This window comes from Leucopleurus acutus (assembly GCF_964270905.1).
Source record: "Leucopleurus acutus genome assembly, chromosome: 6".
Classification (NCBI taxonomy): domain Eukaryota; kingdom Metazoa; phylum Chordata; class Mammalia; order Artiodactyla; family Delphinidae; genus Leucopleurus; species Leucopleurus acutus.
The window spans coordinates 62,210,383-62,223,272 of record NC_139149.1 but is presented as its reverse complement, the minus strand read 5'-3'; the positions used below and the strand labels follow the sequence as shown (position 1 = coordinate 62,223,272).

The window sequence follows — 12,890 nt, the reverse complement described above, 5'->3', positions numbered from 1 at the left end:
CTTACAAAGCCCACAAATAAATGTTCTTAGGTAATAATTATAATAATTAATTAATTATAATTAAAGAAATTACAATCATCCTACAACAATGGTTCTCAACCTTTAATGTATATGAATCCGCTAAGGAACTCTGTAAAATTGCATATTTCCACCAAACCCTAAACTCAGATATTCTGATACTGTAGAAACGAGGGCCAAGAATCCAAACTTGCCACACACACTCCCAGTAAATCTGATGCAGATGGTCTGTGACCACCATCACAAAAAAAAAAAGTACTGTCCACAGGACATGGAGTACACTTCAAATAAGATTAAGTTCTTTTCACCCCTTTTATTCATTTGCCTCATAGAATGTGGCAGTAAGGATCTATGTAGATTAATTTTATTCAAGAAGATTTTTACCCATCTTATTCTACTTAAGTATTTGTGGATATGGCTTAAAGCCATGTTTTAAAACATGCTTTAGTAACATGTTGCAATTTAATAGTGTTCCAGAATAAGCTTTTAAGACTAATGAACTGAGGCTGCACTTGCTTTGGAACCAAAAAGTGGTTAAATGATAGTTTTTCCATTAGATGTAATCAATAAGGAAAGTAAAATTAAGTTAGTAGTTACGAGACTTGAACGTGAGCCATCTGAACCTATCTATGTGACACTAGAGATCAATTTCAAAATGGTATTCAAGGATCAATTTCATAAAACTGACAAACTTCTGGAGGTTAACAAGGGTGAAGAAAACAAATTCACAGCATCAGCAAGCCAATAACTCAGGCTAAAATGAATACAAGTTAAACTGAAAACCTTCCATTCTTAGTAAGGATTCATGTGTCATCCTCTCAAATGGCTATATTTAGACTTCACCCCATTATAAAAAAGATCCACCATTTTTCATTAATTTCCAATAAACAGCAGGCCAACTCCAGGTGACTATGAACAGATATGAACCTTGTAGCTAGGGCTCAAAATTTGAATTCTCTTTTTAAAAATGGTAATCTATAATTCATAAAAGAGGAAACACTGACACTGTGTCTGAACTTTTCTCAGAAATAGAGATGAATATGAGATCGATAGCAGAACTATGCAAAAACAGCTGGTTAAGATTAAAAGTGCAGTATCTGGCCAAAAAACAGAGAGAAGACAAACAGTCCCACACAAGTATCAGACCTCAACATTGTTAACAGTGTTAACCTTCAAGATTTAATGGTTCTCTAAATCTAATCCTAGAAAATGGAAAATAAATGTCCCTCCAACTAAGAAACAATCCTCTCCACTACTCTAAACCAATTACAATCACTGTAACAATAGTACCTATTATTTTAAGTATCTGCCCTTTTCTAGTACGTGACATATACTCACTCTCTCATATCAAGCTAGGTAACCAAAGAACTCTCTATTCCTCCTCCCTCACTCCTCTCAGCTAGCTGTGAAACAGATGACTCCCTACAGAGGATTTGATCTGTTGTTATACCTGCAGAAGTCTTGGCAGAATTGCCAGATTCCCCAAGAACAACAAAAAAAAAAAAAAGGAAAAAACAAACAAGAAATAAGATAACATAGACCAACCATCACAGAATCCCTTCATGAACAGAAGCACAGGGATAGAAAATCCTCAGAGAGGCTGAAAAAAATATATTAAAGCACTTAACTAAACAACCATAGGTTATTAAACTTGGAAAATGTACCAGGGACTATGATAAATGGACAAAGATGAATATAAAACTGCCATTGCTCTCTAAGATCTAATTTTGTTGAGCGGGTGGGGGGCACAGAGCAGAGGGAGTGAGAAGAGGTGACTGAGATGCACATAACCATTTACAATACAATAAATGAATACAGGTGGTGTAGGGAAAAAACATAAGTCTTGAAGTGAGACATGCCCAGGTTCCCCTCCCAACTCTACAACTTATTGCCTAAGTGACCTTCGCCAAGTTGCATAGCCTCTTCTTGCCTCATTTACTTCATCTGTAAAAACGGGAAATATCATCTACCTTGTAAGGTTCTAGGAAGAATAAAATTAGATAAACTACGTAAATGCCATATACAGTCTCTAAGCTCACAGAATGTACTCAGTAACAGTTATTAATATAAGCATCAGACCAGAGGGATGTATAAAGCACTACAGGAATCCTCTTGAAGAAATAACAATCAGCTTGATGAAGACAGGAAAGAATTCACGAGAGGAGACGAAATATGAACTGGGTAAAAATAAATAATCACAAGTGCACTAGACAGAAGGTGAGGGGCAGGGAGAGGAGTTAAGATGTTCACTAAATATCTAACACCCCTAATTCAGTTTGAGAGAAGGGAGGTAAAAGGCTCAGTAAATTAGCATTTCTATTACAGGATACACCACTTTGTATTTGTTTCAATGGATCTGACCAACACAAGAATATAAGTTCACCAAAGACAACAACTGTTACTCATTTTTGTACCCCAGCACTTAGCAGAGCACCTAATGCAAATTAGATACTCAACCTAAAAACATATTCTGCGGAAAATACAAGCAGGTCTTTTGCTATCTAAAGCCTAAAAGATATCTGACAGCAAAAAATTGCTGTAAGTCTGGAAATAAAACCATCTAACCAAATTAGGAATGATAACATCTCAGGTTAAGCCATGAAGAAACTTCTCTGGTTTATAAAAGTTCTTAGAGATAAAAATATATAATCAATGTATATGTATAACTGATTCACTTTGTTATAAAGCAGAAACTAACACACCATTGTAAAGCAATTATACCCCAATAAAGATGTTTAAAAAAAAAAAAAATATATATATATATATATATAAAATCAGTACAAAAACATAGCTAAGTGTACAAGCATAATGAAATGCTTTTTATGGTTTCTATTTTGCTAATGCAGTTACAGTTAATGGGAATTGCCATGACAAAATGATTGTTTTTATGAAAAGAACCTTCTTTATTACTAACCAATCAAATTTCATTTTTATTACTGATGTAGGAAAGTTCAAAACCATGATTCATTTATAGAGCGTACAAAAATAAGAAGTGTTCAAGAATAGAGTACAGGATCATTTACAAAGCAATAAAAAATTAAAATGTGCATTTCTCTTACTGGCAAGGCAGAAACTTCTACACATAAATGTCTGTGGCTGGATTTGCTGAATATTATAACTTCTGTCTTTGAACAAAAAATGAGAAGCCTGAATTTAATATCTCATCTTCATGTGACATCTTCAGCCCATCTAAAAACTGCTTATCAAGAAATATCAAAAATGTTTGAAAAATGTTAAGAAGTTTGATGTTTTCTTTGAATTTTCACTCATATATGAAAGGCTTGAGCTAACATTAATAACTCAGAAGTCTTCACAGAAGGGGCTTCCCTGGTGGCGCAGTGGTTGAGAGTCCGCCTGCCGATGCAGGGGACACGGGGTTCGTGCTGCAGTCGGGGAAGATCCCACATGCTGCGTAGCGGCTGGGCCCGTAAGCCATGGCCGCTGAACCTGCGCGTCCGGAGCCTGTGCTCTGCAACGGGAGAGGCCACAACAGTGAGAGGCCTGCGTACCGCAAAAAAAAAAAAAAAAAAAGTCTTCACAGAAGAAAGACTGACAAATTTTATGGGGCATACATCACCAAAATCTTTTAAGTTAAAAATGAAAAATCATGTAATTTCAGAGTACAGAATGTTAATGAAGCACACAAGAAAATTAAAACTCACATTATGCTTAATATGGACTATTATACGAGATCAAAAACAAGCTTTCCAAGTGATCTTAACAGCATACCAAAGTTTTCTAAAAGGAAATAAACATTGTCTTTAAGAATTTGGTTTTCAACCTGTTCATATGATAAAAGAAAATAGGTCACACTGCTGTCAATAAACTGTATTTTGCCTCTAATCTAAAGTATAACCTATTTTGTCTTTGTTTTGCTTCTCCATCTGCCCCTTCAATATCAACTTTACATGTGCCAAGGTGATAAGCACTACGGTATGAGTCTATTCATACAACTAATACAAATGAAAGAAGATTCTCTGAAATGTAATGGCCACTTCAATAACTTCTCAATAATTCCTCCGTGCCTCCCTCAATACTGGAGAATCCTCAGAATGTGGACTACAAATAACTAACAAAATATCTTTATTTTCAAGAGCAAAAGAATTGAACGCATTGTATTTTTTCAAATATCTGTTGCAATTATTAGATATTAGATATACAGATGTAAGAGCCTTGACTATCATTTTCTTCACTCTTAATAAATCTTTTGAGCAATAGCATCACTTCTATCTTACAAAGGACCTTTAACCCATAGTTTCCACTTTGGGCCTCTAAGACGCTTCTGAGATGCTTTCAAAGTCCAAATTTCCCAGTATTCATGTGGAAGAAAGATGGAATAAAAAGCACTTTATTATTGATATAAAAACAAAATTTTTTAAACATGCCTATATTGATTATACTTACTTTCAAAATGCTTACATATCGGTGCCATGGAACCTATAAAACTACTTTCCTAGATCATACCATAAATTAATGCAACTGCGAGAATGAAATTAATAATAAATTTAAATAATTAAGCACCTGCATGCCCACAATGAGATAAATGAAATATTCCAAGTCTTCTTTTTCATCCTTTACATAGTTTACAGAGCTTCTAAATAAAGAACAGAACAGATATTGTCCTGATTTCAAAAGATTAATAATCATAGTATGATGAAATTAACTAATATGCTTAAACTATATCAACACATTAGTGAAGTAATAAGATCATTCAGAAACGATGGTATAGAAATTAATAAAAATAAAGACACTTTGGATATTTTGCTGACCAAAATGGTAAAGGGATAACAGTACAAAGGTAACATCCTCAGAGGCACCTAGGGAACAAAAGCAGTAACAAACTACCACATACTGAACATACCATGTACTACCCTAGGTGATTAGAATACATTATAAAATATACTATCCCCTTTTCACAAATAAGGAAACTGTGGCCTAGAAAGCGCTGCCCAAGATCATAAAACAGAAAGCAGAACTGAGCTTAGAATTCAGTTGTCTCACTCCAATGGCCTTGTTCCTAACTTTTATACTCTATTACCTAACAGAGTTTCAATTTCCTCATCCATAAAACAAGAAAAATGCCTAACATGATCAAATTGTTAATACTAGCAACTATGTATCAATATATCATCTAGCACAGTGGGTCAAAAATGGACGCTTAGGGGCTTCCCTGGTGGCGGCGCAGTGGTTGAGAGTCCGCCTGCCGATGCAGGGGGCACGAAATCGTGCCCCGGTCTAGGAGGATCCCACATGCCGCAGAGCGGCTGGGCCCGTGAGCCATGGCCGCTGGGCCTGCGCGTCCGGAGCCTGTGCTCCGCAACTGGAGAGGCCACAGCAGTGAGAGGCCTGCGTACCGCAGAAAAGGAAAAAAAAAAAGGACGCTTACTCTTATCATCAACCAGATACTTAGCAGCTAAGTTTTTAAGGCTAAAACCTTTTGGCAATGCTAACAAACAAATCACCACTGAAAAAGTCTCAGAGTATTTATACCTATGACCTATACTGAAGATCCAATTATATAATGAAGATAAATATGGCTGGAACTTATCAAAGGTATAATCTTGAAACAAATATCTTAGAATAATTTATTACAGGAGTAATTTTAATAAAATTAACTTTACAGATGTTTTATATTATTGAAATAAATTATGTATTCTATTTATAGGTAATTTTAAAAGCTTTACCAAACTTATATCTTCACACAGGAAGACAGAAGCAAAGTCCAGTAAAAGAGAAAAACTGATAGGTAAATGAGCTAAAAATAATATTAATGAACACTTATTGAGTGCTTACTATGTCCCAGACACAATGCCAAGCATTTTCTATCCTTTGTCATCTATTCCTTAAATAATCTATAATTATCTTTACCACTTTGCAAATAAGAAACCTGAGGCTTAAAAAGGCAAGTAATTTGCCCAAGGTCACACATTTAGCAAGTAGCTGAATAAGAACCCAGGTCTGACTCTCACTTCCAAGTCCACAGGAAGAAAGCAAGGTGAAGGAAGTGATCAACACTGTAGGAGATTCCTGCAGTTTAGCGCTCAGCACCTCTCTAGCTTTTTGCGTGTATCTGGTGGCACTGTGGAGCCCTAAAAACTGGAGTCACTCCTGGTAAAGAGATGGGCAAGTGAGTCAGGCCTGTCCATCACAGTACTCTGTCCTTTCGGCTACAGTGACTACTCCAAATATGGTCATACAACCCAAATGGGAATACTCAATCCTTCCCCGGGATATGTGCCTACCCAACTGTCTGAAAAAAATAATTTTTTTTAACCTGAAACTCAACTAATGTATTGGGAAATTTTGCCAGTTAAAAAAACAAGTTAAAATTTAAAATACATAGGCTATTACAAAAGATTTTCAAAACCACTCAATATCCAGGACTATTTTCATCCTCTTTTTAAAGTTCTTAATCTAGCATATCATTATCTAGAGATCCAAGCTATTAATTCAAAATCATAAGTTACCATTTATTTCCATGTCACTGAGTTAAAAGAAAAATTCAAAATTCTCTCCCACTTTAAGAAATTTATCCAAAGAAACTACTCAGATACACAAATATGTATTTGTAAGCACTGTTTACAAAGTCATATACACCTGTGATGGTTTTGAGGCACATGAAACTGGCTAGACTGAACTACATCTGCCAGAATACCCTTTCTACTGTTTATTAGGGTGAGCTACAAGGGGTATCCTCCAGCAGGTGTTGGGAAGACAGAAGGGAGGCAACAGCCATTTTGTAGCAAACACCTCCCAGTTATTCAAATACTAATCTAGGCGTTGCTGTGAAGGGATTTTGCTGTTATAATTAAAGTCCAGGATCAGCTGACCTTGTGTTAATCAAAAGGGAGATTATCCTGGGTGGGCCCAAATTACCAACAGAGGACCTAAGTCCTCCCTGAGCTCAGGCCCTGCAAGCAGCACCTGCGGCACGTGCTCCCTCCTCTTCCTGGACCCCCTTCAGGGCTGTCTGCCTTCGGACTTAGCATTTGCTTGGCCAACCCCACGACAACAGCATAAGCCAGTTCCACGTGCGTGCATGCATGAGGGGTGTGTGTGTGTGTGTGTGTGTGTGTGTGTGTGTGTGTGTGTGTGTGTGTGTGTGTGTACAGAGCTAGAAGTAGCGCTAGAGCTCCTACCACTTCTGCCTCTCAGGCCGAATTAATACAACACCCAAATACCCATCATAATTATGATTTCTTCATTACAGTGAAATACTAATGCAACCATTTAACAATGATGATATATATGTCAGTCCATTCATAGACATGGAAGGAGATCTCGATATGCTACATGACTAAACAGATTACAAAAAAGTAATCATATTATATATTAATTATGTTCATTTTTTTTATTTGTAGGGAGAGTAAATGAGGTAGCTTTGTTCACCAAAGTTTTAATGATGAGGATGAGATTTTAAATTTATGATTTTAGGTGATTTTTACTTTGTATTCTTTTGGATTGTTTTCATTTTCTACAGTAGTAATGTATCATTTTTATTATGAGAAAAAAAGAAGAAAAACAATAAACCTTTCTTATTACACAGGAAAAAAATGTCAGGTAGACTTACAGGCTAAAATGTGCTCAGAGTCTTAAAGGACAGACAGGAGTTATCCAAGCAAAGTGGACAGTTCAGGGAAAAGGCAACATTTGCCAAAAATGGACACTACTAATAGTTTATTTATTTACTAATAGTTTAGAAAGGCAAGCGTTCAAGGAAAGGGGTGATGAGAGATGAGGCTGGAGAGACAGACTTGGAATAACTCACGGAGGCTCTTGTATGCCTCACTCCAGTCTACTGACAGCGGGGAACCAATGAGGTGTTAAAACAAGAGGAGTTAAATCTGCATTTTAGGAAAATAAAAATAAAACAACACAAACAGACAAAAACCCACAGAGGCTTTGCAGTGTAGAGGCTGTACTAGAAAGAGAGCAGACTGAAAGCAGGAAAACCTATTCAGACACTACTACAGTAATCCAAGCAAGAAATAACAAAGCTGTAAACTAAGGTAATAATATAGCAGTGGAGATGGAGAGAATAGCTACTGAGTCATAATAAGGAGTAAGAACTGAGAGGACTTGGTGAGGGATACACTAGTGGTAAAGAGACAGAAGGTTCATTTAAATGGGGGAGTTCAGAGAAGGCTTTCAAAAAGATGTCCTTATGAATGAGGTTCTCAAGGAAGGCACTTCATGAATAGCACAGATAGATGTAAGATGTCGTTAAATGTTTCCAAAAGAAATACCAGTTTGTTGGCCCAGTGAAAGAAAGAATAATAAGCAAAGTGTTAAACACATTAAAAAACAGAGCTCTCAACTACAAAAACAGATTCACATTTACTTATTAAGTTATAATGGGACTATGTAGATATATATCTCTAATCTCTTGAGGTTGATCTCTTCCAAGAAAACCGTTATTACTGCCAGAAGCAGACTGCTGTGATTAGTTGTTAGATTTGAGTCACACTTACAAGTCAAATACAAGGTTTCATATAAATTATTGGTATAGACACCCTTTTTTCGCTGTTGCCAAAATATAATCTTTCAAATTTTTTAAATTAGAACCATTTAAATTCAAAAGTAAAATATTCTCACTCCACCAACATCCTATCCTTATTACCCTGACATTACCAGTTAAAATTAGTTGAATATTCTTCTACATTTTTCTTTGCTTACATATACATGTGTATACAGGGTTCATTTATTTAACAACAGTGGGTTCATACTATTTACATATACACACATACACTATTCTATAACTTGTTTTTACTTAAGATAATCAGAGTTTTCAAGCCAATACATTTAACAGATATACCTCTTCATTTTTAGTATCTGTAATAATGTGGGCATGCCATAACTTAGGACATTTCTGGGTTTTTGCTATTACAAATAATACTACAATTATTACTGTTGTATATTTCTTTAAATACTGGTCCTTCTATTTCTATCAGATAAATCTCATTAAGAAGAATTTCTGGGTCAAGTAACAGCATTTAAATAAATATTGCTATGTTAAGTTCCCAAAAGGCAGTGATTTCTTACAGACTCACCAATACTTTGAGGGTCCAACTGAGTGGAAATTAGTGGAGAGCATCTTTTCATACCTTCACTGCTGATTTGCATTTCCCCTTTTGTGAACTGCCTGTTCCTGTCTTTTATTTTTGATTCTGTTGGACTGTATTTTTCTTAATTTTAGAAATTTATGTCTCTCATTGTACAAAGCTTTTTAAATTTACGTGCAATAAAATCCATAATTTTTTTCTTCCATGAACTCTGAATTCTGTGTCTTGCTTGGGCCTCCTACGCTATATCTCCTATATTTTTTCCTAATTATTTTATTACAATTTGGTTTTTGTTCTTATTTTACACTTAAATCTTTAATTCATCTGGAATTTATTCTAGCAATGTTATGACTTACGAGTTGTCCCAACACCATTTATTGAATTATCCATCTATAAACGCCTCCTCCTAGAGTGACCACTCCAAAAAGCTAAGATGACAGACTGATAAAATTCCTAGAAATTCTTAAATTTCACTAATGGAAGCAAAGTTCCAAACTTATTAAAAGCTTACTAAAAGATATTCATCATTTTTTCTTTAAAAGAAATCACACATTAGGGAATACAGTATACTAATATCAGCATACACTGAAATATTTTAACATAGCAGCAATCTAAATTAAATTAATGATCTAATTTGTTTTAAACATAAATGGTATATAAATAGAAATAATCGTTGTTTGAAATCTCAAGATTATTCATTGATTCAGGTCACGAATATTTACTGAGCACCAACTGACAGGTCCTCAAGATACTAGAGACAGGGACTTTCCTGGTGGTGCAGTGGTTAAGAATCCACCTGCCAATGCAGGGGACAGGGGTTCTAGCCCTGGTCCGGGAAGATGCCACATGCTGCGGAGCAACGAAGCCCGTGCACCACAACTACTGAGCCTGCGCTCTAGAGCCCACGAGCCACAACTACTGAGCCCACGTACCACAACTACTGAAGCTCACATGCCTAGAGCCCGTGCTCTGCAACAAGAGAAGCCACTGCAATGAGAAGCCTGTGCACCGCTACAAAGAGTAGGCCCTGCTCACCACAACTAGAGAGAAGCCCTCACGCAGCAATGAAGACCCAAGGCAGCCAAAAATAAATAAATAAATTTTAAAAAGAAAAAAGGATACTAGAGACAAACTAAGTATTATCCCAGCTTTCATGAAGCTTGCAATCTAGTGGGAGCTTCCCTGTCTTTTAGAAAACAGTCTTTAAGTGAAAAAAGGAAAACAAGAAGTGTATGTTCACACAAATGCAATGAAAAACATTTTGGCAAATTCTGTAACACATTCAGTACTTTCCATTTCAAAAATACTACCTTATTGTAAATGTACCTATTTATCCTCGTGACTGAATATTTACCATACTCACCCTGAGAATACTGCTAGGCTGTTTAAGATTAACTCCATTTAAAGATTAACTATGACCCATCAACCTACACCTACAATAGTCTCCTCACTTTCTCAACAATACGTAATTTCTTTCACTACAGTAAATAAGAACCTCGATAACAGAAATACATTATAAATCTATTTACATCAGTCATGTTCAGTCCGTCAAGTCAAAGGTGTTTCAAAAAATTCATGTAGACTTAAAAATGTGTCAATGAATCCTAGAGACGTAGCAAATGATAATACTGTGCTGCTCGGAGAGGAAACTTCTGTGGCCACTCAAATGACAATGGCGACTCACTAGTGACAATCACCTTAAACTTCAGGTCCCACACCGAGGTTGCCCCCATACTTAATCACTGAAGCCTTCGGAAGCCCTGCCCCTGTGGCCACGCCCCTACCTTAATTCCAACCCACGGCGTTCTCCACGCACCCCAACACGTCCAGACCCAGTGGGCAGCTGGACAAAGCAGTGCCCAGGAAAGACAGATGGAACTCCCAGTCCTACCGGGTGACCTTGGCCAAATTTCTCCCCCTCCGTTTTCTCATCTATGAGATGCGGCTGGTAGTCAGTGCCCACCTCCATCCCCAGGCCTGGGTTCAGCGTCTAATGCTGCAAGGCTGGAGGAAACCTGCAGTCCTAAAGCCCACAGTGCTCCCCACGACTGCCCCACGCCGGTCCCCGCCTCCGTCCGGGTCCGCGGCCATGCACGCTACCTGCAATCTGCGAGACGAAGGCTTCTGCCACTAGAGACATGTCGGCTGGGCGGCCCTGCGCCCGCGGTTCCTACTCCCCGGGAACCTCAGCGAACTCCTGCGCACCCCGGCGATTCCTGGCACCTAACAGACCTGGCACCGGCTGAGGCTCGGACTAGCAAAGCCCACCCCCGCGGCAGCCGTGCCTGCTCGTGCGGCGAAGACCCTAAGGTTACCTCCAGGCCAGGCCAGGCACTTCCGGCGCAGCTGACAGCGGCGAGCAAGCACTTCCGCCGGCCCCGCCTCTGACTCCTCCCGGCGGTGCTGTTCCGGGCTCACGGCCGCTGGGGGCCGCCGGTGGGCGGGGGGAGGGGAGGGAGAGGGGAGAAGGGTGTTTGATTCCCGACTCCAGCCTACCCGGAAGGCGGGGGTACCCCAGAGGTTTTCAGTTTCCTTTCTAAGCGAGGATTTTGTAAGCAAGTAACTTTTTTTTAAAGTCGTTTCAAACAACAAGCATTTGTTTGCTCTTATTTGTATAGGTTGGTGATTTTTTTAATTCTATTTTTTATATAAGTTTTAAAGGTTAAACTCTATTTACAGTTATTACGAAATATTGGCTATATTCCCCGTGTTGTATTGATACAGTACATCCCTGTAGCTAATCTTACACCCCGTAGTTTGTACCTCCCACTCCGCCACCCCTGTATTGCCTCTACCCCCCGCCACTGGTAACCATTAATTTGTTCTCTATATCCGTGAGTCTGTTTCCTTTTTGTTATATTCACAAATACAATATTTGTTGTATTTTTTAGATTCCACAAATAAGGGATATCATCAAGGCAAGTAACAGTTTTAAGTGTCCACTGGATACTAGGCACTTAAAAAATATGTACAGTATTCTATTTCATGTCATCCTCTAGATGACCAATAAGATGATGTTATTGCCATTTTACAGATAAAGAAACAGGCTTAGGGATTTTAAACTGCCTGCACAGGGAGTCCACTCAAGCCCAGATTCAAACCCACATTAATTTCCTCCGTTCAACTATACTGTTAGGTTGATTAGTCCATGGACAGACGTTAGTGTTTCTTTCTTTATTCAAACATGCTTGCCAGAGAGAAGGCGGCTTGAGCAGCACCTAAGCTAAAAGTTTGCCCTTCATCTCTGTACACCTGAAATGAAGCTCATCTTGGAGAAAAAAATACTCTAGTCACACACTTCAGTTCATTCCTTTCAGGGGTAAGAGGGGCAGGAAGTGGAGACACCTAAATCCCATAGGTGACTTTTTACCCCTTAACCTAATAACTTTTTAAATTATACATAAACAATTCAAGAAAACTCAGACTATATTACAGATTTAGAGGAATGAAATATTACAAGTGAAACAGACTTCAGAGATCATCTGGAGGGCCAAAGCCCCTCTTTCACTGATGATAAACAGGTTCAGAGTGATGAGGTGACTCATTTTAAATCACACAGTAATTGGAAATCCAAGCCATAGCAATTAGGCAAGAAAAGGAAATAATAGAAATTCAGTTTGGAAATGAAGAAGAAAAACTGTCACTATTTGCAGATGCTATGATATTAAATGTAGAAAACCCTAAAGACCACCAAAAACACTTTAAACTAATAAATGAATTCAGTAAAGTTTCAGGATACAAAATAAATACATAGAAATCTGTTGTTTCCATACAGTAACAACAAAATGTCATAAAGAAAAATTAAGAAAA

General features: G+C 37.7%; 1 protein-coding gene across 1 annotated transcript in view; it reads right to left on the bottom strand.

Annotated features, from left to right (window-relative positions):
• Window positions 1-11,396, bottom strand: part of MTX2 (metaxin 2) — a 63,678-nt gene extending 52,282 nt beyond the window's left edge. The window contains exon 1 of the mRNA XM_082841642.1: window positions 11,181-11,396. Within this exon, the coding sequence (XP_082697768.1) occupies window positions 11,181-11,220 (40 nt within the window). The 5' untranslated portion in view covers window positions 11,221-11,396. The remainder of the gene's footprint in view (window positions 1-11,180) is intronic.
• Window positions 11,397-12,890: the final 1,494 nt, after the last annotated feature.